Raw genomic sequence first — 27,490 nt, 5'->3', positions numbered from 1 at the left:
ATTTCTTGCCAAAGAGGCTGGACAGCAGTCTCCTGGGGATGCTTTAACTAGAGATCTTGCTCCCAAATATGTGATTCTAGGGCAGGACTTTGGGATCTTGCACAGCAGAATGAACAGAGTCCCTCCTTCATCCAGGCATCAAGGACCTCAATTTTGAGATAAGTGAACCCCAGCCCAGCCCTTCTAAATGTCAGACATTTGCCAAAAATATTCTGTATCTGCATTTAATGATTGCACAGGAAAGAGTGGATGCATTTCATGAATGCAGCACCTCAGGCTGTTGGATGCGGTGATAGTGGCAAAACTGATGCACCAGCTGAGACCAGCCAAAGGCCGAATGGCCTCTGAAGCTTCCTTTGCCAAATGAGGGCTGCTTCTGTCCAAAGTGGGAAAAGGCCATCACTGGAGGGGAATTTTAAAGACATGCTCTAACATTCAAACTCAAATTAGCATCTCAGGATTGCATGGTTACTTGCAGCATTTGTGCAATTCCCTGAAAGGACACTGGACGGCAGCAGCAACACACAGGGAACAAATTTAGTTGTTCAAATTCAGAAGAAACAGTTGGGTGTGCATCCCTGGCTATTCCTAGAAGAAGGAACCAAATTGTACACTCATTTTAGTTCTTTTTTCCCTCTGCGTCTGCATCTCACTTCCATTTTTAAAATTCACTAAGACAGCCATGGTTTCTAAAACTCTGAGACGACACTGGATATATTTCGCATCATAGCTGGCAAGCCTGAGGAAGTATTCAGCCTCTCATTGACAGGTTAGATTCAGAGGGGAAGACCTAGGATCTTTGACGTTAAGGTGCCACCACAGATAATGCCAATGCCTTTCTAGCGTCTGCTTTTTGTGGGACAATCTGCAAAATGTCTCTGAGTCCCGAGGATGTTAAGAAATGCGTCATTTTCTAGCAGAGAAGGCACACCTTCAGGGATTTTGGCACCAAACATATAGGGCTTCAGATGCCAACATTAAGAGCTTGATTTGGGATCCATAACATAATGGCTACCTGTTTAGTTCCTCCTAGATTGGGCTGGTCCAATTCTTGCTTAAATTTTCAAGGGAGAAGTTCATCTCTCCTGGATCTGTAGCCATCTGAGATAGCAGACTATTACTTCAGTCACGTAATTGGTAAATAAACTCATGCACCTTTCTTAATTTTTCCTTAACTGTTCCTAAGAATGAGTCATCTCTCTCTTGAAGCAATGCCCAAATGTTTGCCGTTATGCAAGATGCAATGAATGACCGACTCCAGCTTTGTATAACCTCAGCCAACCATCGGTATTACATTTACGCACGGCCACGAAACCCACTGGATGGCTTTGAGCAAGTCACACTTTCTCAGCCTCAGGGGAAGGCAATGGTAAACCTCCTCTGAACAAATCCTGCCAAGAAAACCCCAGGATAGGTTGGCCTTAGGGTCACCATAAATCAGAAAGAACTCGAAGGCACACAGCAACAACAAATTACTATTACATTCAGTGATATACAGGAATTACAATTTATGGGTAACAACATCAGCACAAAAAACACATTAGTAAGGATTCTGTATGGTGCAGTATGGGACTGCTAAGGCGGCATCCACACTGCAGAAATAATCCAGTTTGACGCCACTTGAACTGCCATGGCTAAATGCATTGGAATCCCGGGATTTGTAGTTTGTGGTGGCACCAGTGCTCTCTGACAGAGGAGGCTAAATGTCTCACAAAATGACATTCCCCAGAATTGCATAGCATGCAGCCATAGCTGTTAAAGTGGTGCCAAATTGAATTATTTCTGCAGTGTGGATGCTGCGTTAGTAGTGTGAAGGATTGCCATACAAGATAAAGGTAAATGTTGTAATCTGGTGGAGAATGCATCGTACTTCGCTGCCCCGTGTCCCACTCCTCCACCAGGAGGAAGAGCGAACAGCAAAATGTTTACAAGCGGAAGCATTAAAAGCTGTGCCAAGAAGAGTTGTGGCACCCCTCCTTCTTCACATCACCTTTATTCCAAGGACTGGGGTTACGTAGTACATGCGTATCTGTTCCTGCCTTGCTTTTGCAACGTGGGGGGAAACAAATCTGTATTATCGTATTTATATTGCAAAGTTCATTTCGACAAGTATTTCCACCGGTGCCCTGTTTGCATGGATGCTTCTGTAAAGCGCTGCCAAACATTTATGGCACGGTTATATAAATAAGTACATAAATCATGGTTTTTTAAAAAGGGATTTGCCCGGCCCAAACAAAGGTGTGTCTCCCTATCCCTGTGACTGTTTCCAAAACATCCTTGCCCTGAAAAACGGAGAGAACCATTATGTCCTAATGATTCTCATCAGGAAGTGCATAAAAGTCCATTAAGTTCCTGGAGGTTTTGCTAAAGAGAAACTGATTGAGCAACAATGACAGACAGAGAGGAAGCTTGGACACAATTTCACTTTGCTTCCTTCTTCTCCAGCGTTTCTTTTTTTGTTCCATTAGGACAGGGCTTTGGAGCAAGAGCCGCAAAAGAAGCACAAGGGTCCCCAAATCCACCAACACTTACACCACATTTTGAAGCAAGTGAAGCAATGTATGCAAAATAAAGTCTCTTCCCCAAACACCCCGGGAAATGTTGTTACAATTGGTCCTCCGCATTCGCGGATTTGACTTTCACGGCTTTGATTATTTGTGGATTCGATTCATGTGTTCTCTCTAGAAATCTCCAGGTCCAACTTTTGCCCAAGGTTGTGCTGGAGGACCTAGATGTTCCTGGTGAGAACACTTCTCCAGGCATTTGTAGCTTGCTGTTGTTGTTGTGTGCCTTCAAGTCATTCCCAACTTACACCGACCCTAAGGCGAACCTAACATGGGGTTTTCTTAGCAAGCTTCTTCGATTCCAAGCTCAGCCATGGAAACCTACTGGGCAACCTTAGGCAAGTCCCATGTTCTCAGCCTCAGGAGAAGACAAAGGCAAAATCTGTACAAATCATGCCAAGAAAACCCCATGATAGGTTCACTTTAGCATTGCCATGAGTCAGAAACATGTCAAAGGCACACAGCACACACACTAAAGTTAGGATTGTCCATGCTGTCGTATTTCCCATTTCTTCTATGTATGGTTCTGAGAGCTGAACAATGAAGAAAGCTGATCGGAAGAAAACTGTTTAATTTGAGATCTGGTGCTGGAGGACTACAGATACCATGGATTGCTAAAAGACAAATAAATGGGTCCTAGTCTAACTGTGATGTAATGGTTTGAGTGTTGGACGATGACTTTGGAGACCAGGGTTCGATTCCCAGCTCAGTCATGAAACCCACTGGGTGCCCTTGGGCAAGTCACAGTCTCTCAGCCTCGGGGAAGGCAAGGGCAAACCTCTGCTGAACCCATCTTGCCAAGAAGACCCCAGGATAGGTTTGCTTTAGGGTCACCATAAGCCGGAAATGACTTGAAGGCACACAACACAGAAAGTAAATCGAGACTGAATGATTAAACATGACTGAAACTGTTGCTGTATCACGAGATGAGGTGACTCACTAGAAAAGACAACAGTGCTTGATAAGATAGGAAAGAGTAGGAAAAGGAGAAGAAGATGGCATTCCAGATGGAGAGATTTGACCAAGGGAGCCATGGCCATGAGTCTGCAAGTCCCGTTGATAACATTCATGGGGTTACCATAAGCTGAAGTCAACTTGAGACATCAGTTAACATCAACAACAGAACTTTTATTTGGAAGGACAATACAGTCACAGACTCCCTTAGCTACACACCTGAACCCACAGAGGTGATAGGTATTATATTGTGTTGGTGTGTTTTATGCAGACGATGGATCCAATGGAGTCCTCCTAGAAGCAGAGAACTTCCATCATTTGTGGAAAGGATGACAGGAAGGCACCATGTTAGAAAAGTGACCCAACATCTAAAGAGGATCGTCTTGTCGTTGTGCGACCTATGGCGACTCTAGCACAAACCTATCCTGGGGTTTTCTTGGCAAGAGTGGTTCTGAGGAGGTCTGCCATGGCCTTACATTGAGGCTGAGAGAGTATGACTTGCCCAAAGTCACCCATGTGTTTCATGGCTGAGCTGGGAATTGAACCCTGGTCTCCAGAGTCATAGTCCAACACTCAAACCACTACGCCACACTGGCTCTATTAAATCCCCTACGTTCCCCATTGTGCCATAAGTTAGAGTCTAACTCGATGGCAATCAACAACCACAATGGTCAGCCACCACAACAAATGGCCGATATGTCGCAATGCTGTGTACGCTTCACAAATTTTTCCACTAGCCCTTTACCAAAGAGCTAATGAAGTAATGCTAATAAACCTTCCCCTTTCTTTGGAGCCAAGGCTCTCTTAATTCCGTCTGCATCAGGGCTGATTTGATTTAACTCCTAATATATATATATATATATATATATATATATATATGGGACTTAATTTTTAATTGTTTAAAGCACAGTCGAAGGTTTTGGATGTTGAAATATCGTTATTTCATAGGCGCCTGTTGCACATAGCCTGAAGGTCATTTTATATAACATTTTAAATAATGTTGTATATATGTATATATGTTGTATATGTGCATAATTTTTGTATACATGTGCATAATGAGAAATCTTGGAGACGGGTCGACTCAACGTTCATTTGTGTTTCTTAGGCACCTGGCGCACATAGCCTGAAGGTAATTTCCTCTAACATGTGCACACTTAACCCTCCAAAAGCAAAGGTGTCCCTATCTCAGCCATGCATGGGATAAGAGACCTTTATAATGATGATGATGATGATGATGATGATGCTGTACACTGTCAAGATGCTCTGGATTGGCTCAGGACTGAATGGCCAGTGTAGACGTGCCTTTAAAGGTGCTACATACAAGATCTGGCTGCCTGGTTGTTTGGTCTCTTCTTCTTGGCAGAGGGCAGGGCTTGCATGCAAAGAGGGCTGGGCTTTTCCAGCCCAAAGGCAGAGAGGCAGAGCTGTCTGCTCTCTGCTCTGTCTGCTCCTCAGTTGCGCGATCGTTCCGTGCAAATAGGAGGAAGGACTGCAGCAGCAAGAGCATCAAATAACAGCAAAGCTGGCTGGATCGGTGGGAGTGATGGAGGATGCGGAGAAAGGGGGCCGAGGGAAGAGGGACCCCATCAAGATCGGAGGTGGGAGAGGAAAGCTTTTTTTGGTGGGGTGTCACTTAATTTTGGGGGGGGGGTATGCTAGATTTATTCGGTCCATTCAAGCATCTCTTCTTCTTCCTTTAGTTGGAAAGTCCCTTCTCTTTTGCTGCACCTTTTTAGGTGAATTTAGGACTCCTCAGAGGGTTTTTTTGTTAGCTCCTTCCAAAACAGAACTTGGTTTTTCTTGGCGGTCTCCCATCCAAGGGCCATCCAGGGCTGGCCCTGCTTAGCTTCCAAGATCAGCCAGGATCTGGTGCCCTTAGTCGATCAGTGTCTTCAAGTCATGGTTTTGAGAGCCAGTTCCTTCCTCTAAAACAGATCCTACAGCACCTGGGATTTATTGGCAGTCTCCCATCCAAGGGCTAACCAGGGCTAGCCCTGCTTAGGTTCCAAGATCAGCCAGGATCTGATGCCTTTAGTTGATATGTTTTTTTAGTATTAGGCAAGGCTCCTCAGAGGTGGGTTTTGCCAGTTCCTTTCTTTGAAATAGAGCCTGGTCTGGGTTGGTGGTCTCCCATCCAAGGGCCAACCAGGGCTGGCCCTGCTTAGCTTCCAAGATCAGCCAGACCTTTAGGGTCTTTAAATATGCATATACACTATGTGCCCATGAATTTCATAGGGTTTTCCTAACCAAAGAAACACTGCTCCCAGGTGTTTCTGCTGGTTCCTTCCTCTGAAATAGAGCCTACAGCAACTGTTCTTGGCTGGCGGTCTCCCATCCAAGGACCAACCAGGGCTGACCCTGCTTGGTTTCCAAGTTCAGGTGGGATCTGGTACCTTTGGGGTATCTATTCCATTGCAAAAACAACTCCCAGGTTGGAAAGGCAAACACACACCACTTAATATTCAATAGGTCAGCAGATTTCATTGCTTTTAGCTACACATTAATGTGCTATTTTCTAGCTGCCAACTCCAAGGAAAGGTGCTTTAGGAAAGAGGTTCAGCTTATGTCAATTTATATTGTCAACTAGTCTGTGTTCATATCTGTCTGACTTTCTCTTTGCTTCCCCCTCTCTTTGGCCTTTCTGTTTTTATTTCTTGCGGATCATACTTTAAAGAAAGGTTGTTCTTGATGTTTCCGATCTGATGGGCGTCCTCTTTTGCGTTCTGCTTTTTCCTCTTTTTCCCCTTTCTATTTCATTTCTTGGTTGCCATGCTTTAAAGAAATGCTGTTTTAAAAGAAAGCGTTGAAGTCCAGTGTTTGCAACCCTCTCTTTTCCACTGCTTTTTGTATCCTCCTTCTGTTGTTGTTGTTGTGTGCCTTCAAGTTGTTTAAAGCAACCCTATACACCAGCATAGTGTAGTGACTTGAAAACCCCACTCATTTTAGGGTTGCCATAAGTCTGAAACCGACTTGATGGCACACAACAACAAGGAAGTGTGTGCCAGATTGTTGTCTCGGTCGATCCTATGCCCAAAAGGAGTCGGTCACACAAACAAATGAGTAGAGAAGGATCTTGGAAAACCATCAGATTATTAAATCCCTGCGGTTTAGGGGAAGAAAAATGGCACTGATGTTGTTGTGTGCCGTCAAGTTGTTTTTGACTTATGGCAAACCTATCCTGGGGTTTTCCTGGCTAGATTTGTTCAGGGGAGGTTTGCCATGGCCTTCCCTTGAGGCTGAGAGTGTGCAACTTCCCCACTGAGCGGGGATTCGAATCCTGGTCTCCAGGGTCATAGTCCCCAACCACCAATTTAGGGTTATATAAGCCTTGTTGTTGCTGTTGTGTGCCTTCAAGTCATTTCCAACTTGTGACGATCCTAAGGCCAACCTGTCCCAGGTTTCTTCAGAGGGGCATTGCCCTTGCCATCCTCTGAGGCTGAGAGAGTGTGACTTGCCCAAGGCCACTCAGTGGGTTTTTGTGGCCAAGTGGGAAATCGAACCCTGGTCTCCAGAGTCATAGTTGCATGCTCAAACCACTATACAATACACGATTGTTGTCCAACATTATCTTAATTTGACATTACATGACAGTTATCCAATGTGATTTTAATGTGAAGAATGTGCATCGTCGGCAGATTTATTTGATCTACTTTAACTGATTGTATGTACAGCACTGTGTAAATTTACAGCACTTTATAAATCATGCTTAATAATAATAATAATAATAATATGCCACTTAGGGTTGCTGTAAGCCAGAAACGACTTGAAGGTACACAACAACAACATCTTGTTATTTTCTCCAACGTTGGCACTCGAAGTGGCTTAGAATTTAAAAGAGCAATGCAATTTCAAAGCATGCAAAAACTGAACTGGGGTGTATCTTTACTCTACTTCATCATCACAATATTTTACCAATAGAGCCTAGGCTATAGCAGCAATGTGCATTCAGCAATGGACAAACTCTTGCCAACTCTGAATGGAAGCTCTGGCATGTCTTGTGCCATTTCTCATGTCTTTGGTTGCCTTTCCAAGGCATCCGCAACTGTACAGTCAGCCACGTTTGCACAGAGGCAGGTGAGCTGTGTTACTTATAGAAACTATAAAGGCTTGTGGGCAGATGGCAGCAACATCCGCCTCAACCTGTTCCTCCCAAATCTCGAAACTGCCCATTCCTAGTAACTAAGCAGAACTGAGATCCTCCAAAGGTTAGTGTCAATTGGATAGAATAACCTTACTTAGAAAGTATGTCGAGAGATCTTGCAGCACCTTTGAGACTAACTGGAAGGAAGAAGTTGGCAGCTTGAGCTTTCACAGACTTGAGTCTCCTTCCTCAGGTGCATTTGGAAGTAGACCTAAGTCTAGGAAAGCTCATGTTGCCAACTTCTTTTTTAGTCTCAAAGGTGCTACAAGATCACGTACCGATTCTACAGACTAACACGGCTATATCTTTGAATTCTCTTACTTATAAAGAGAAGACGTCAAGTAAAGGTGGATATGGGATGGCCTTCCTTCTCCATCTGAATCCATAATCTGTTGGCAATCCATTATCTGTTGGTAACCCCCCTTTCCCCAAAAAAATAGAAGTATAGAAGGGATCCCAAAGGACACAGACCCCTCTCCTAAGACTTTTTAAAATAGCCAGCGCTTTGAATTCTGCCCAGAAATGAACAAATCCTGAACCTGTTCCATTGATTATTGATGATTGATTTCTCTTCTATGTCGCCTTTCTCCCAAAAAGGGATCCAAGGCGGCTCACAGGATAGTGGTAATGTTTCATGAGATTTGAACCAGGCCCAGACAAGTAGTCTGTTGGGATCTTTAGTTGGTCTAAGAAAGATTTGGGGCGTTGAAGCTGAGAACAATGTTTTTAAACACCATAAAACCCCAGAGTTGTGTGCTGTTGTGGAGGAAACATGTTTACGGGAAGTACATTGAAAGAACAGCGAGGAAATGGTGTTCATTGTGGTTTTGTATATGGTTTGTTCCAAGCATTTCCTGACAATCAGACTCTTGCAAGAGAGCATGCAACGTTTTCCTTGGCTCTACCTGCAAAGTTGCCTGCCTTGTTGTGTTGCAAGCAATCTGATACAAAAGAGGACAGGGCGATTGCATCCTCAGATAGTATATATGGGTAATCCTTTCGACACAACTGTCAAAGGCATAGGAGCCTGTCCCGTCTAGATCCATACAATGAAGCACAACAACAAAAAAAGTGTGGAAGCAGGTCCTCCCTTTTTCTCTACCTCCCCCTAAAACTTTAGGGTTTTTACTGGACAAATCAACAGAATTTAAAAAGGAAAGCCATGTGATAGGTTCGCCTTAGGGTTGCCAAAAGTCAGAAATGACTTGAAGGCACGCAACAACAAAGAAGATCCTTCATGCTCTTATTTTTTTACCACTCATTGGACTCCTTTGTCCATTGATAAGGCAGATTTTGGTCATGCTTTTTCATACCGATCCCATGTTTATCATCAATGTGTCCCATATAATGGTCGCCTCGAGGTCTGTACAAATTGCCAGAGCTTAGAAAAGTTACCCTTTGGACTACAACTCCCATAATCCTGCATCCTGAAGGGCACAAAGCATGCCACCTGATTGCATTTTGGTTTTGATAAATGTGTTGCTGTTTGTCCTCAAAATAGCAAGAGTCACAGTGTTCTTTGCATCCAAGGCTTTTCCAGAAAGGAAGTAAAAAGACTAGACAGATTAAGCATTTGTAACGTTGTATATCTGATCCTAACAGCAAGAAGGGTCGAATTTAGACAAATAATGGTTTGTAAGCATCTTTATTATTATTATTATTATTATTATTATTAAGAAGGAGTTTATCCTATGAGTATCCTGGAAAAAATTGCGTAATTACGCATGGACGATTTCACATAACGTTGCACAAAACCCACCATTAAAGTGGTCACAAAGAAGCACTAATGCACATCTTTTGACTTTCGGGATTTCAGCGACAGCGCATTTCCGATATTGCTGTATTTGCGCAATTGCGTGTGATAATCATTCGCGCAATTACTCGCCATTTCCGCTTTATTTGCGGGATGCTTTAAGTGCGCTTTAATCTCTCTTTAATACCGGAATCAGCCCCAGTGTGATAAACTCCATGGAGTAGGTCACTGTTTTTAGCCATTGTCCTTTGCATTTGGTATGGTTGCAAATAATGATTTTTGGAAGCGGGTGATCAAAACCAGACATGATATAGACCGGAAAAAATCGTTTCTCCGATTATAATTCACTTTCCTTCTGATGTCAGATATTTTCTGCTCCATTGCAAAGTGTGCGTATTTGTCATGGCATGAGCCTTTTATCAATATGGTAAATGGGAAGTGCACTTATATTTATCATTTACGGTTAAGTGTTTGTTATATTTATACTTCAGCTTTCCTGCTATGAGTTTATGGTACATTGCTCTCCTCCTTCCCGTTTCTGTTCTCCCAACAACTCTATGAGGTAGATTAGGCTGAAAAGGTGCGATCGGTTAAAAAGATACCCAGCAAATTTCAGTGGCGTTTTCGAATGTGGGTCTCCCAGTTGTTAGTCTGTTGAAGTCAGCAAGAGCAATTCTCACCTTAAAGCTAAGAACATCAACCGTAGGTGGGTTGGGCTGCAAATGTCGCTTATCCTATTACACTCTGAACAGCTGTCCATTATGTCCGACTGTGCAGCCTGCAAACTTTGGCATTCTGGAACCTAGCAATTAGTAACTTCTCCTTGGACTTGAGCCCAAGGCCATTAATATTCTACAAACAGCTCTGTCTTGTCTGGCCGGCAAGACAATTATAGGAAAGAAATGGCTCCGTTTTGCAAAGCCAAATCTTTCTTTCCCCTGTAGTTTAGCATACATCATGCCTGAGATGCTTTTTGCCCTTCCCGCTGCTGTCCCAAAACGAGACGAGACAGTTGCAAAACTAGATTAATTTGCAGCGTTTCCATGCTGTCTTCTTCCTGGCCTGAAAGAAAAGGATCTCAAACCATAATAAAATTCTAATCCAGGCTTATAATCGTAGGATGCAGGCCATAGAAATCAGTTATTCAGAACGTATCTCTGTTGCTTCAGAGACAGAAAGCAAAGGCAACTGCACCGTGGATGCTTTACTCTTCTTTCTCATTTTAGGAAGTTTCTGGTAGGGTAGTTTAAGTCTCTCAAGGCTTCAGCCTTTGGTAAGGAAATAAAAATATTGAAATGTTGAAAATGTCAAAGCTACGTCTGTTAGGGTCTAGCTTTAAAATTTGCAGAAATGTGCCTTTGTCTAACTATGCTTTCCTAAGAACCGAGACTGACTCCAAAAACAACATAAGTAGCTTGTAATTCAAACAAAGGTTTACTAATGGCTTTAATCTATATATACATGAAGGTTACTAGTGCCACTAATCCTGGAGAGTTCAGATGAAAGAAATCTTTATCTCACCATCTTTCCAAAGAAAATTGAGAGCAGGGACGTAGCCAAGGGGGGGGGGGTTCTGGGGGTCCGGACCCCCCCTTCCATTAGAAAAATGAATGGTGTGTGCTGCTGCGCCACCGCACTCAAGCCCCATTATATTGGTGGTACTTAGTCTGGACCCCCCTCCTTCCTAAAATCCTAGCTACGTCCCTGTTGAGAGAGAAGGAAGATGGGAACAAACAGTTCATGGGAAAACCTCTTTGAGAGAAAGAGTTAGCATCCCTAAAAAAGGAGGAGTGACCTAAATCACATGGTTAGTTTGAATGGGAGAGAGAAAGGAGTGTTTGCATGCAGGAAATCCCTATCTACCTAAGGAGGGAGAAAGAGAATGCAAAAATCTTCCAACAAAGTGAAACAAGGAGCGCTGTGTTGTCGTATAGCTTTGGTTGCATTCTGTTGTGCAGAAGTTGAGGATCTTTTTCTCTCTGTGCCACTGGTTCTGGATAGGTGCCTTGGAAATCTCTCGTTTGTAGGATCACCATAAGTCAAAGTCGACTTAATGGCACTTAGCAATACTAACAAATCTGGAATAACGTCAGCCTTTGAAAGAAAGGAATTAGCAGAGCAGGAATCCTTTGAGACCCTCTCCCACAATGTTTTAGGCTTCAGATCCCATAATCCCTTACTATTGGTCATATCTACATAGATGGGAGTTGAAATCCCAAACACTCGAAAGGCCAAAAGTTCCCCATCCTTGTAGCAGAAGTAACAGGTTGGGATGGAGATAAGAAAATAAGATATGTAAGTGGATACAACAAGCGGTAAGTGAAAGATGCCGCAGGACAAAATATAGTTTGTGTGCTGTACCAGAGTATGTTTTTTGGAGAAACACACATGGAATAGGGGACTGATACGCCGAAATATATTTTGCTTCCTGTTTTCTTGAGTCCCATTTCCCATAAACTACTCCAAGGCAAGAAAGATTATAGCAATGCTCTTGGGATTCCACTGAGAATTTTGTATTCATTCCAAAATATGAAATCATCTCCTTCTCATTGGCCAGCGGGGAGACATTTTCCTCCCCTTTGGAACATGGGAACAATAAGAAGCCATTATGATAATGGTAACGTTTGATGTTCAGAAAACCTGAAGTTGATCTTATGCTTTTCTTGTATGGGATCATCTGGAATATTGGGGAGTTTACTACTTGTTCTTTTCCCCCTTTTGGCTTGAGAGGATCATTCCCTTCTATCACACTCTTCTAAATGATGCAAATAATCACGGTTACTAATCTAGCTGTACAAATTTCCAGAGCTTGGAAAAGTTACCTTTTGGAATACCTTTTGAGAGCTCTGCAAATTATTACCTTTCCATGGATGCTTATGACTGATGGAGGTGGCCATAACTCAGCATTACGATCCATGCTCAATGTGTGTAAAGCTGTCTAGTTTAGTATTCTTGAGTCCCTATATTGGGAAAAAGGTGGGATATAATAAAATAAAATAAATAATAATAATAATATTATGTTTCTAACTTTGGCCAGTTGGAACCTGTCTCCCCTTACTATTTCCTCAGCAGTATCTAGAGTCAAACTCTCTCTCAGTATGGAGATTCTGGCTGCATCCGCATTGTAGAAATAATCCAGTCTGACACCACTTTAACTGCCATGGCTCAATGCTATGGAATTCTGGGGTGGGTGGGTTGTAGTTCATTGTCAATACAAATTATTTCCCCAATGCAAATGTATCCTCCATGAATCCATCCCAGCTAATGGCTGTCGGATGGACCAAACTATAAAATTTGCCAACACACTCTACAGCTGTTGGCAGTCCCCTAAATCTTAAGGTAACCAATTCCATAAACTGTCTTGTGAAAAAACATATTTTTCCTCTGGACCTGATGTCAGCTGGCTTCTTCTGCATGGCTCCTTGCGCACCGGTTGTGTTTTGTGTCTGTTGTAATCTCAGTTGCTTCTCTCCGCTCAAAGCTCATGAATATATATGATCAAGTCCATATGGCTGTTTTGGAGCCGGTGCAAAAATTCCCTGCCTGTGAAATTGCCAAGGTTCCCACTTGGTTTTACATTCCTAAAGTAACAACGTGATCTTGAATCTGCGAAGGGCGCCATGTTGCTTTTTGCAACTGAAAATTTTGATTCCTCCCCCTCCAATAAAAAATAGTCAGGGGAAAAAGGTGTTTTTTCTTCCATGTTTTCAACATTTCTTGAATTTTTACATCTCTGCTTTTGCCGCCAGAGGGTTCTTACACCGGCCTTGGTTTCTGCGGATGGATCTTGGTCATCTTCTCCTTTTTCTTGGTTGTCGTGACTTTTCCCTTATCCATCTGGCTGTGCATAAAGGTAAGCATTCCTGAGCCTGACTTCTCCCAGTCCCATTGCCAATTTTCCATCATTGCTTCTTCAAGACTGCTTTTGGAGGAGAGATGTAAGAGGCGGCTATGAAACATGGAGCTGATGATAAAACTCTTCCTGATATTATGGCATGTGGATTTCAATTTGCAGAGCTGGCCCTAGCATTAGGCAGAAGGAGGCTGCAGTGACTGTTCTTGCCAGGCATCCTGGCTTTTCTCCTCTCTTGGATAAAACTGCTGTATGTACTACTTAGTCAGTTCTGGGTCCTGTAAACAGTCCTGCAGCCACAAATAATGTATTGGATGCAATCCCATGTACTTTTTTTGTGGGTTTTTCGGGCTATGAGGCCATGTATTCCTGACGTTTCGCTAGCATCTGCAACTGGCATCTTCAGAGGCATATGAAGATGCCAGCCACAGATGCTGGCGAAATGTCAGAAACAAACACTTTTAGAACATGGCCACGTAGCCCCAAAACAACCACAAAAAAAAACTATGGATGCCGGCCATGAATGCCTTCAGCTTCACAATCCCAATCCTAGAATTCCATAGCATTGAGCCAAGGCAGTTCAAAAGTGATGTCAAACTGGATTATTTCTGCGGTGCAGATGCAGCCCTAACCTTATGAGGAGCGACAGACGGAGCTGGATATGTTTGTTTTGGAGAAAAGAAGACTGAGCGATGACATGATAGCCATCTTTTAATATCTGAAGGGATGTCATATCAAAGATGGAGTGAGTCTCTGGAGCTTGTTTTCTGCAGCTCCAGAGACTAGAATATGGACCAGCGGATTCAAAAGAACCTTCTTTTTACTAGAAGAGCTGTCTGATAGTGGAACGGACACTTTTTCAGGAGTGCCGCCATTGTATATTTCTGCACGGCTGAGGATTGCACTATTTGGCCCTTGCGGTCCCTTCCAGATCTAAAATTCTACGATTCCAAATACTGAAATAAAAAATTAAGCTCCTGTCCCCAGTTGGCTTCTGTACATGGAATGGGAAGGAAATACCACCTCAGCTTCAGGCAGCAAAATGTCTTGGGCTGGCCCTGTAACCTGAACTGATTTGCGATCTTGGAAGAAAATTGCACCAAGCAGCATATAACAGCTTGTCAAAGAGCCTAAAACTCTGTAGGGCTTTATAGGCCATAACTAACATTTTGACTTGTGCCTGGAAACAGACTGGGAGCAAATGCATAAATATAAGTATATATACACCTCTGAGTGTGTGAGAGAGTAAAAAGGATTGGTGCTGTTTTTCCTCCCTGATCTTGATGAAATACAGGTCCTTCTGAATTGCTGTGGCAATCTATGCTCTAAATTGAGCTGACGTCAACGTTCTGGTTCTCTCTTATTCCTCCTCCCTCCACCATCATTGTGTGCTGTATGCGCTAGATGTGAATGCTGCAAAAATAGGTCAAAATGTTCAGGACGAGAAGAAGAACATGTTCCAGAAATGATCTATGCATGCCTTTTTTCTCCCTTCCCGCCTAGATTGTCAAGGAATATGAGCGAGCCATCATCTTTCGGCTTGGACGCATCCTGAAAGGAGGGGCGAAAGGACCAGGTAAGTGTGTATATTGAGGCCCCATATATATTTATATTGAGGCCCAATAGCATTATGTTGGCTCATGGATCATACTTTGCCCACCTCTGGACCAGAGCTTGGGAATCCCAAAATCGCATCCCCGTTTAGCCATAAAAATTCACTATGTGGCTTTGGACAAGTCACTCTCTCTCAGCCTGACCAGCCTCAAAGGATGGTTATGAGGATAAAATGAGGAGGAGAATGAGCTCCATACTCGATCTCATTGGAGGAAAGGAATCGATCCGTAAAACGCGACACAAAAATGCTTTGTATATCTATTACATCCCTCTCCGCCCTTGATTTTACTTTTTTCCTGGTAAGAAAACAAGCCTCGAAGGGTGGAAAAACCCATGAGAGCTAGAAAGCAAAGATGCCTGGAAACCAAAGAAAAAGAAAGAAACCCAACCTAAAGCAAAAATGTTGTAAAATTCCACAGATAAAGCAACCCCTTATTGCCTAATCTGGAAGCAGCTGTAATGGGTCCAGATTGCATCAATGGATTTTGCAAGCCAGGACAAAAATTTAGGAGGATTGATGTTCTCAGAAGTCAGTTGCCAGATGAGCAGAAACTGGTCAGTTTTTGCACCTTTCACAGCAAAACTGATCCGCAGAAATCAATAAGCAAAGGTCTTCATGGCGGAAAGATGCGCACTGGTAACATGCTCAGGTCCGTGTATCATTTATTACAGACACAGATGGTTTTTCCCTTGCAAAGCTGTTGGATAGTCATTTCAATATCCTTTATTATGAGGGATGTTCCCATGTGAGAATTGGAAAGCTTTTTCTGTCATATGGGAAGAACAAGATGCCAATAAATAATTAAATATCCCGCATTCGGGAATGTGAGCCCTACATGGAGCCTGAAATGTGCGCATCATATAATTTATTAATGTGGACATTATGTGAATTTTAGGGAGAAGCCCTATTAGCTTGACTGAAATCACTATAGGTTGGGTCTGCCTTATCCAGATTCCGAAATTATTCACATGGGTGGCTGAGATAGTGACACCTTTGCTTTCCGGTGGTGCAACGTACGCAAACTTTGTTTCATGCGCAAATTTGTTAAAATTGTTGCATACAAAATTACCCTCAGGCTATGTGTCCAAGGTATACCCAAACCCCAAATGAATTTCATGTTTAGACTTGGGTCCCATCTCCAAGGTATGTATCTCATCGTGTATATGCAAATATTTCAAAATCCAAAACACTGCTTGTCCCGAGCATTTCGGATACAGGAGACTCAACCTGTGCGTTCATTTGGCATTTAGGTAGAAAGCGAGGTTGATTGTCAACCCTGCATGAAATGAACTTTGCCTGTTCCTTATTGCTAATGTGAAAACTTGGCAATCTTGCCTGCGTGATGTGACTTGGCTGTTGTAATGCAATGTTTTCCTCTCCCGTCTTACACAGGCAGCACAGAGCAATAGATGCCTGCTATATTTAATGATTGCCATGTCTTCTCTGCCAGGTCTGTTTTTCGTCCTGCCGTGCACAGACAACATTATCAAAGTGGACATGAGGACCATATCATTCGATATCCCACCGCAGGAAGTAAGTGTGCTTTTCTTTCCCCCTTCCTCTTTCAAATGCCAGATATAAATAGGTTTGACTATAGCTTGTCTTTCTCCCCACACCACAAAAAAGCTTTCCAACACCAGCTGCCCCTTTCAGTCTCTCGCATTTCAGAGCTGCTGAGCGATTGTAGTGGAGCAGCAAGGAAAAGGACATACAGTCTCAGCTGCTTTCCATTCCAGCCTTTGCCACCAGTTCACTGCATGGCCTTGGTGACGGTGATTCTAGCCTATGGTGACTTTAAGGCAACCCTATCAAGATTAGTTCAGAGAAGGTTTGCCATTGCCTTCCTCTGGGTATATTTCAGCTTTAGACCTAGAGATGCTAGGAATTGAGGCTGAGACCTTTTGCAAACAAAGCACAAGCTCAGATACTGAGGGGTTGTTCAGATGGTGAAAATAATCCTGGTAGAATTTAGCTTGAATCTGGGTTGTTCACATGCATTTCGAATGCAGCAAGGTAAGTCGTTTTGGGGAAAGCTGCCCAAAAACCCATTTAAACCGAGATAATTGAACTCATTTCCCCCTCTGAATTTTCCCAAAAGATTTTCAGGGTTGGCTGTGACAGAGCCAGAGCCAGCATGGTGTTGTGGTTTGAACAATGGACTACAACTCTCATCACCCCACCTATGGTGACCCTGGATGGTCACACACTCTCAGCCCCAGAAAACCCCATCATAGGGTCACCTTAGAGTCACCATAAGTCGAAAATGACTTGAAGACACAACAACAAGAAATCAATAACTTCTGTTGGACTCACGTTGCAAGGGCTCTTGTCTTATTTGGTACCCCGCAGAGTTGCATTGCTCCATCTATCTACCATGGAAACCAAATTGACCAGATTGCTAGCCTGCTATTAATTCATTTATATCCCTTAAAAATAGAAACAATAATGACAGTGGCAGGAATGACACAACCCAGACCGCTGTTGGAGATCAGTTCTAAATAAGATTATAATAAGCCTGAACACACTTTTTCAGGAGCTCTGTTTCGAGGCCAGTTGGGAAGGATGGATATGGAGATCATACACTTGGTTGTGTAATTGGCAAATCTGTAGTTTTGCACTTGCCACAAAAGGAAAATAATAGCACCCAGGCGCCAGGTTTCAGAGCTAACATGGAATGCTGTCCCCTTAAAAATTAGTTGACCCCTTTCCCCTTAAAATTAAACTTGTTTGTCTGTTTCCTGACATCCTTTTTTATTTCCGTTACCTCTGGGGCTTCCAACCTCGGAGTATGTTTACATCTTTATTTCCCCATTCGTTTGCTATGCTGAATTTCCCTTCATTTGTAAGCTCTGCCTTGCTGTAGGGATGGATAAGCACTTCATTGGGGTGTGTGTGTGTGTGTGTTCTTCACAAGCTGAGACAGGGAGAAAAGCCTCACAAGTTTTCTTTTTACTAAGAGTATGACATAGAGGAAGGAGACATCCCAGGGAGTTTCAAAGTTTGAGCAGCCGTCAAGAATCCCTATCACATCTTCCCACCCAAAAAGCATGAGAAGGTGGAAAGACAAAGATAAGGGCCTCCCTTGAAGAAGATTTTAGGGCCCAAGCAGACTCACAAAGGAAGATACAAAAAGAAGTGGATTTTTAAAAACTTCTGGAAGCGCGTAGGAGTGGCAGTCGGAGAGTACAGCATAGCCCTTGGAAAGCACTTGGTCCTTAGTTTGCTGCCAAGTTGCTGTTTGCTGACACAACACACCCCTTTTCCCATTTTCAAAGGGGATTAGCAGTTCTTATGAACCCGGCCAAGAAAAAGCCAAGGACCGTCAGTAAGTGAGGAGTGACCTTGCAGCCTCGGCATAACAATGAATCAATTGCTGATTCAGGTGTCAAGGTTCGCCGACAATTGTGCACAAATGGGAACCAAATATATTCCTCTCTTCAACTCCGGCGTGTGGTCATAGATGCTCTGGGGTCCACACATTTTGAGCAAAGGCATGCATGATCTTTTTTAGAGCAATGGGCCTGATTTGCTCTCCCTGAACTCAGTCCAAACCAACATTTGGACAGTTGCCTTTTTGGTATGCCAAAAAGCAAACCCCCCAAATATAGGTTGTGTAGACTGGAAACAAATGCCAAGAGAGAGGTATATGGAGCACTGAACCAAGGATCAAGGGAGGCTTGTTGAAAAGCTCCGTGTCAACAACCAATCGGACCTTGAAGTTTTGCGTGATTCTTCTTTGGTATTATACAAACAGTCCTTTGTTTTGTTTGACGGAACTGAGTTCGGATGAAGTCTATTGAAGGCTGGCAAATGTGATGGCTTAGAACTGGTGAGCTCAGCTGTTGTCGTGAGTCAGTTACCTAGGAAAAGGCATTGGGACACTGGAAACAGATTCAAGTGTTGTTTAATGTGTCATAATCCCAGGGATGGATAATTATCCAGTAATTTAAGTACAAGCTAATAAACCACTGGCTTCACAAACTCAACAACCCTTGTAGAGGTGTGGCGTACTCAAAGAAATAATGAATACACATGAAGAATGCAATATTCCGTAATTTCCTATTACGGAAAAGTTATACCAGGTTCCTTGACCAAGTACTATCCACTTGCAAGCTGTTTCTACTGTCAGATTCCTAGTTTCTTCCTAGTTACAAGAACACAAAGTGTTAGATTCAAATTGTAAGAAATTGCACCTAAACATTAAGAAGAACATCTACTATCTTGGAGAGTAGTAGATTCTCCTACATAGGAGGTTTTTAAACAGATGTTGGATGGCTGTAATTCAGGGGTGTTTTAGTTGTGTGTTCCTGCATGGTTTAAGGGGTCAGATTAGATGGCCCTTTTGGCCCCTTCCAGATCTATGACTCCATAATTCTACTTTGCTCCTCTTTACAAGTCCTCTATGTTGATTCTTCCCCTGTCTCTGCTTCTATCCTAGATCCTCACCAAAGATTCGGTTACTGTTAATGTGGACGGTGTGGTTTATTACCGAGTTCAGAACGCCACTCTGGCTGTGGCAAACATCACCAACGCAGACTCAGCCACCCGGCTCCTGGCTCAGACCACCCTGAGGAACGTTCTGGGGACCAAGAACCTCTCTCAGATCCTTTCAGACCGAGAAGAAATTGCTCACAGCATGCAGGTATGGTTTAGGAATAATAATCTGAGCTGTATCTCCTTGGGCATCGATTTGCAACCTTTGGTCCTCCATTTATTTTGGACATCAGGTTCCAGAAGCTCCAACTATCCTGGGCAACAGTCAGGAATTATGGGAGTTGATGGTCAAATCATCTGGAGAACCATAGGTTGGGAACCATTCAGGGTTCAACATACAACATCGGGGTCAGAGTATGGAACTGAAAGTTTCTTCTGTGAATATGGCTAGTGTTAAAGGATTGACACCAGGGATCGATTCACACTACACAATTGTAGTGTTATTATTCCACTTTAACTATCATGGTTCTGTACTGTGGAATCCTGGGATTGGCCATTTAGGGAGGGGCATTTACAATTATTTCCCAGAAGCCTCCAGTGGCAACCCCAAGATTTTATAGTGGAATCATAGCACTATAAATGTGTACCATGAATGGGTCTCCAGACAAGCTGAAGGACATGAAGAGCACCACATAGTACTAGCCCCTAGTATTCATTGGCCGTCTTCCATCCAAATACTAATCAGGTCTGACCTTGCTTAGCTTCCAAGATTAGATGGGATCTGGTGCCTTTAGGGTGTTCAAATATATGTATATATGCTTTCAAGTCGCCTGTCGACTTATGGCAACCCCATGAATTTTACAGGGTTTTCTTAGACAAGAAATACTCAGAGGTGGTTTGGCCAGTTTCTTCCTTTGAAGTAGAAGAATAGAGAAGTTAACTCCCTTTTACATCAAGAAATGCTGTAAGCAGGATCTGCTACCAATGCAACGTTTAAAACTTTGTCATTTGGTTCCAGCAAACTCTGCTTATGTCTCTGAACAGTGTGACCTCTCACCTCACATTTAAACAGGCCACACTAGACGATGCCACGGACGACTGGGGGATAAAGGTGGAGCGTGTGGAGATCAAGGATGTGAAGCTACCGGTCCAGCTCCAGAGAGCCATGGCTGCCGAAGCAGAAGCGACCCGTGAAGCCAGAGCAAAGGTAGGAGATCCCACGTGTTAAAAACCTGTGGCAGTGACCATTGCTTAGGGTGAGCAAATGTCAGGAGCTAGAAGGCCAGATTGAGCTTTCAAGGGACCATGGAGGATTTCACACACACCTCTCCAAAAACATTGACCCTCGAAGCCCTTCAGTACACCCAAGAGGGCATTATTGGGCATTGGGGGGCACTTTTTTTTGGGGGGGGGGGATAGAGGCACATTTCACTCACGCCAGACTTAGAAGCTGCCATTGCCAATGGAGACAAAGATGGCAAGGCTTGGCTCTGGGGTATAGAAAGGCTTATCACTAGGTGAATAACTGAATCAATTGAAGCAAAATGTCTGGAGGACCAAAGTTTGGAAGGGATCCAAAACATCTGAAAGTCCAAAACATCTGGAGGGCCAAAGTTTGGGGACCACTGCCTTGGAGCATCAGAATAGATAATATTGGGACAATGGCATTACTAACTATGGTGTCACCTGGTGCAGGAAGCTTGATCCCCCCCTACTCCTCCATTCCTGGGAGGAAGCCTGGGGACAAGCAGTCAGCAAGGGCACTTGTCCTGTACTGAAGGGGAAAGAGGACGCAACCAGGTGTCACCCCTCTTCTGGATGTCACTCAGTGTGAACTGCACCCCCTACACTGTGTAGCAATGCCACTGTACTGGGATACTCCCGATGGACTCTAACCCTCTGTCCTTCCTTCCTTCCTTCCTTCCTTCCTTCCTTCCTTCCTTCCTTCCAGGTAATTGCAGCGGAGGGTGAAATGAACGCCTCCAGAGCCCTGAAGGAAGCTTCCATGGTCATTACTGAGTCTCCGGCGGCCCTCCAACTCCGCTACCTGCAGACCCTGACCACCATCGCTGCTGAGAAGAACTCCACCATCGTCTTCCCGCTGCCCATCGATATGCTGCAAGGCATTGTGGGAATGAAACATTAACTAAGCAATAGATCTGGACGCAGGGAGATGACGCTTGCACTTGTTGGAAAGCGCAAGGCAGTCTTGGAGGGAGGAGAAATGGTTTCTGTGCCGTGTTGGCATGCATCTCTTGTGACCATGGCAATCTGGATCCCTCTGAGGCTCAACACAATCCAACCTTGCATTTAATTTGGGCTGCCTTGTTGGAATCCCTCATTCTTTCTATCTTCCCCCCCCACCACCACCACCACTCCCTTCATTTTAATAGACAGCTTTGGGATGCCTGCATCTCTCCAAAATTTGGAAAGGAAGGGTCAAAACATTTCTCAGCATCTCCACTGAGTGCGAGATTGGATGCATTTGAAAGTTACTCTCCTCTCTCATGGGAAACATATTCTCATCTGAGACTCAGTAGTGGAACTTTCCGCTCCTGTCTTGCCACATCAGAACGGCTGGAATGTACACACTGTAGTTATGGAGACAATATGCTTGTAGCTACGCAGTTTGAGGGTATTCTTTTTTTGACAAGAGTGTTTGTCTTGTGTGCAAGCTAACACAATGATTTTTGCAAGCAAAAGAAGAAGAAAGTATGCCTTTGATGCCTTCCTTTATAAAAACACAGCAACGATACAACTCTACCAAGTTTCTTAATTTTTTAAGACAACTACCTATTTTGTTTTCTTTTTCTAACAAGGGCAGGGGAATGAAAAGTTCCATTGCCATGAAACCCTGCTGTGCCTTTCAGTCTATAACTGTGCTTCATTCTGTATTTAATTTTCTGGGGGGGATGTGTAGACAATGTTGGCGATACTGCATTATTTATATCAAGTGTCGGTCCCGAGTGGTCTTTCTTCCATGAAAGAAAGAAACAATGGTAGCCAATGGCTTTAAAGCCAGTCGAAGGCTAAATATCTCATAAAACTACAAACCCTAGTATTCCATTGCATAGAACCGTGGCACATAAAGCAGTGACAAATTGCATTAGTTTTGCAATGTAGGAAACAGATGGCAACATGTCTAGAGTTGGGTGCTCTGCCTCCCACACGATCCAAGAACCATTTGCAATAATGGCTTGTGCAAAGTCCTAGAATTACATCCTTGAGAATCTTGTTTTATGATTAAGATCTGGTTTAATTCTAAATTACCAGATTGGAATATCGCATAACCTTCTTCCAGAAAGATAGATTCCCGACAACATGCGACACTTGTTCAAGGCCTGTATAGTTCTAATGCTGCGTGTAAACATGTTGCGTGTAAATGCAAATCTTTATTTTTAAAAAATGTTATTATTTACATGTTTGTGCTCCTAATAAAAGTGTGTTTTCTTTTCATCTGTTCTCACCTTTTGGTTGGGTTTTCTTGGGACTAATGCATTATTATTCTTCGCTAGCTGAAATGTACTTAGCACTGCCTGGCTCCATATGCAATAACTGCCTGGGTCCATATGCAATATGATAGGGCTGCCATAAATCAGGAACAACTTGAAGGCATGCAACAATAATTCATGTTTCACCTCCATCATCGACTGTAGAGTCAGGCAACTTTGGCTCTCCAAATGTTGGATTGCAAGATTTGCAACTTCCATACACTCTTAACATTGGCTGTTCTAGCTAGGGTTGATGGGAGCTGAAGTCCAAGAACATATTGAGTACCTCATTTACCCACATATGCTCTAATGAAAAAGGTTTAGGAAATGTGTGCCAACACACTATGGATACTGCTGAACAGATTGTGAGAGTTTGCATTGCACATAATCCTTCGCTTTGTGCTACATCAACCTGAATATCCTTGTCCTACCTTTGTAAGAGCTAGTATAGTTTCAATGTTGGACTATGTCTCTGAAGCCCAGGATTCAAATCCCTGCTCAGCCATGGAAACCCTTTGGCAAGTCACACTGTCTCAGCTCCAGAGAATGGTGACAGAACAAATGAGCAACAAAGGTGTGAAAAGCTCCTATTTTTGCCCAATATCAATCAGATGTCACTTTCCAAATTATGTTTTCTCTCTGTGTCTTTCTCCCAAGCAACTAGGACAAGTGTTGACTTAACTGGGGTACTGGAATTCAAAAGCCAAAGGCTTCATTATGAATGCTGACTGGTTCTGAATGCCAGCCGTTTGTTCGGTAGCTGGCAAAAACTTGGCACAGAGAGTGGGGGCACCGTTTGTGGTGGATGCCAACTGCGAACTGGGTAAAGATTGCACCGCAACTGGGAAACACCTTGAGAAAACATCCTTCAAACGCCGTTCTTATATATGCGTTAGGATTTCATTTCATCTCTTTAAATACCACAACGGCTGTCGCAAAGAGGAGGATGCATTGCGGATTCATGGCAAACAGGATCATTAAAGAGTAATTATTGTGGAATTACTACAGTATCAGTTGTATGTGTAGCTTTGTTTCAAAAGGTTGTGTCAAACTACCATGTTTCAGTATGCAAAAACCATTTCCCCAAGTGGGTTGACTTCTCCATTTTAAGCCTGTCAATATCTCTTTGGAGAACATTTCTTTTCTTTGAAGGTGAAGTATTCCAGATTTACTTTAGCAACTTCGGTCATGTCAAAGGGGATCCTTTGACTTTGTGCAAGCAAAAACCCTGGGGCAAAAAAAAAATCCCCAAAGATAACTCTCCGGTCCTATTTATTTTGGGTACCAAAAACATTGGAAGATGACAGCGGACCAAAACTTACCAAAAGTCAATATTATTTCTAGGTTGAATATAGCTGCCACAATGGATAACTCGGTTGAGGATATGAAAGTTTCACCTCTTGAGCCAGCTCCCACCGCCTTCTTGTTGAAAACAAAAATTGTGACCACAGATGATTTTCATGACTTTAAAATAGATGATTATATATTCATTTTCTACTTGGCTGCAGGCTCTCCTAGCTTGTGTGTTCTTCCTTTGCCATCTCCATTGCAGTGGGATATTGCTTGGTTGCCTGTGTTGCAGTTTTCATCTATGTTGGAGGGCATGACACTTGTGGAGCTCTTATGCTATGCTTGTCTATACAAGGGTTGACAGTCAAAACATCTTGAGGATGTCTGGTCTGCAATGACCGAATGCACCACTACAGCATTTTCAGACTGATTCCCATCCCTACCTGGAGATGCTAGTAGTTGAAGCTAGGACCTTTTTCATACTAACTGCATGCTCTACCATGCAATAAAGCCCTTCCTTAAGGTATAGGCTGCCTATGTTTCATTGTGGTAGAATTCAAAGATATAGCCATGTTAGTCTGTAGAATCAATATCTTGTAGCACCTTTGAGACTCACTAAAAGAAAGAAGTTGGCAACATGAGCTTTCGTAGACTTAGGTCTGCTTCCAAATGCATGCTGCTGACATCTTTCTTTCAATTAGTCTCAAAGGTGCTACAAGATCTGTGCTTCACTGTGACCTTGTTGTAGCTTCACTACAAGGCACTGTTCGCCAAATCCATGCACAACTTAGCTGGGCTGTTCTGGTTTCAAAAGACTAGAAAGGTGGAAGAAAACAATGGTTACAGCTCAGTTCTGACCTGACAGCAAAGTCCAGTGGTCCAGGGTAAATAAATAACTGTGGGCCAGAACAGACAGGCGAAGATAGATGCTTTGGATCACTTTGGAGGTATGCATCTTAAGAGGCCAGAAGCTGCACCAAAGCTGTGCGCTAATCCTTAGGACTGGAGCGTGGCTTTGGCATGGCATCTGGCCTCTTAGGACACAAGCATCATTTAAACATCACATTTCCAAAGTGGTCCAAAGCAACCTTATTTTCGCCTGTCTGTTTGGGCCCTGAGTTTACAAAGGCTAGATTAGTGAGGCTTCCATCCAGCAATGTTATGGATTCATAAGATATGTAAAGCCATTCTCAAAATCATCTCGAGAGAGAAAAGGCCTCCAGGCAGACGTTTCACGGAAGGGAACTTTCTGGGATTAATTAACGTTTTGTCAATAATCAGCCATCTTTATCTGGAGGAAAAGAGACATTTCCCTGGTGATATAAGAGGCCTTGAAGAGCTATCTAAATTGGGTTGTATATCAAGTCGTAGATCATGCCAACCCATCTTCAGCTATTGGAGCAATTGCAGTTCATTGCAGGGCAGTTTGTACATCAAGGCAGCCAGGTTTGCACTGGATGCTCTTTGGACTTGACCAATAAATAACATGATAAGTTGAGTGAAGGGAGCTATCGGTGAGAAATGCAATTAAACTGCATTTAGATAACCTTGAAACCTTTATCCATGGATTCAAGCATCCATGGCTTGGAAATATTCCAAAGATATATGCATTCCAATATGCAACCCTTGATTTTGCCACTTGATATAAGGCATGTCCTTTTACTATGCCGTTGTATTTAATGGGACTTGAGCATCCATGGATTTTGAATGATACAGAGTGATCTGATTCAATTCAGAAGATTATTCACACTGCTGAAGATGCGTTTCAATGCAGATCTTTCAGGAAAACCCGGGAAAAACTCTAGTATTGAATATCCTGGGTTAAGTGGTTTATGTGCATTCAGAACGTGTGTGAATTAACAAGGATTCAACCTGGATTCATCTTGGATTATTTTCGCAGTGTGAATAGGGCCTATGATTCTATAAGAGGCTTTATTAACTGATGTATCAAAGTATTGGCAGAGAGCACCATCATATTTTCTGCTTGCCTCACTCTTGCTGCAGCAATAAACATAAACTCATCCGACCCACAACAGTTGTTTGAATTTCCGTGGCAGGATTGTCCCTTGTATTTCTGCTTCTGTATCATTCATTGCACAGACAGCAGCTTGAGAACTGGAATCAGGAGGCAGCTGTGTGCATGGTCTGATCATGCAACCCGTCTATTCATGCGCTTAAATCTTTGCCCTGCAATGCCACCTACTGGGAAATAGAAAGAACATAAGAAGAGTGGTGTTGCATTGGACCAAAAACACACCTTCGGCTGCATCCGCACTACAGAATTCATTCAGCTTGATACCACTTTATCTGCTGTGGCTCAATGCTATGGGATTCTGGAAAGGTGGCATAAAAATGAAATGGAATAAACAGTTGTGCAGATGAAGGAATTTCAGTAGGTGTTGTGTATTATCTGGTTGTGCGACAAGACACCCTTGCTTGAAATTCCCTCTTCTGCAAAACTAGAAATACATGAAAACCAAGAAAAAGGATAAGAGCCCACTTCTATTTTCAGATTTTCAAGCCTAGGAGTTTACCTGCTCCTTAGGGTGCATCTCCACTGCAGAAACAATGCAGTTTGACACCACTTTAAGCACTACAGCGCCATCGTATAGACACCAAGGAGCTGTAGTCTTCTAAAGTCTTTCGCCTTCTCTGCGAAACTGCAACTGCCAGAATTCTGTAGGATGGCCCTTAAATTATTATTATTTCTACAGTGTAAAGGCACTCTTTTTGATGATGCCCCTATGTAGCTTGCCACCACCTGAAGCACTTGAGCTCCATTTTACGGCCTCCTGGGATTCATATTTTAACCAGTCTTCTCTTGCCCAAGAGCGCTGGGGGCCTCAGCAAACTACAAATCCCAGGATTACCGTATGAGTGGCGCCCAGACAGTTAAAGCGGTGTCAAAACACATTATTTCAATGTAAAAAGGTACTCTTGTTGAAGGTGCCCCTATGCAGCTTGCCACCACTTGAACCACTTGAGCTTCATTTTATAGCCTCTCGGGATTCATAGTTTCATGAAACTTCTCTTGCCCCCAGCAAGCTACCAATCCCAGCATTTCTGGACAAGTGGAGGTTAGACAGTTACATTGGTGTCAAAACACATTATGTCCACAGTATAAAAAGCCACTCTTTTTGAAGGTGGCCCTATGCAGCTTGCCACCACTTGAATCACTTGAGCTCCATCTTAGAGCCTCCTGGACTCATAGTTCTACGAACCTTCTCTTGCCCTTAGCAAACTACATATCCCAGGGTGTCTGTCAGAGGGGAGCCCTGGCGGGGGAAACAGTGTCAAAATGCCATATGGACTGCAGATGCACTCCATGCAGTTAGCTGAGTGCCACTGCAGCCAAGAGGAAGAGGAGGAGGAAGATTTGCTCTCGAGGAGACCTA

At 43.3% G+C, this 27,490-nt stretch overlaps 1 protein-coding gene across 2 annotated transcripts; it reads left to right on the top strand.

The window, feature by feature from the left end:
- The first annotated feature begins 4,936 nt into the window (after positions 1–4,936).
- LOC149308048 (stomatin) lies at positions 4,937–22,770 on the top strand. Of its 2 annotated transcripts, XM_089534981.1 has the most exons (7): positions 4,937–5,116; positions 13,162–13,265; positions 14,769–14,841; positions 16,331–16,413; positions 19,319–19,522; positions 20,387–20,521; positions 21,266–22,770. In XM_089534981.1, exons 1-7 carry the CDS (start codon positions 5,062–5,064, stop codon positions 21,458–21,460), a joined length of 849 nt encoding a protein of 282 aa, XP_089391107.1. In that variant the 5' UTR covers positions 4,937–5,061; the 3' UTR covers positions 21,461–22,770. The 2 variants fall into 2 exon arrangements, with proteins under 2 accessions (XP_089391107.1, XP_089391108.1); XM_089534982.1 differs by lacking the exon at positions 13,162–13,265.
- The last annotated feature ends 4,720 nt before the right edge of the window (positions 22,771–27,490 follow it).

Source organism: Sceloporus occidentalis, unplaced genomic scaffold (genome assembly GCF_023333645.1).
Source record: "Sceloporus occidentalis isolate IW3139 unplaced genomic scaffold, rSceOcc1.0.p SCAF_8, whole genome shotgun sequence".
Taxonomy (NCBI): Eukaryota; Metazoa; Chordata; class Lepidosauria; order Squamata; family Phrynosomatidae; genus Sceloporus; species Sceloporus occidentalis.
Note: the sequence above shows the minus strand (reverse complement) of the source record. Positions and strands in the feature narration are given on the sequence as shown.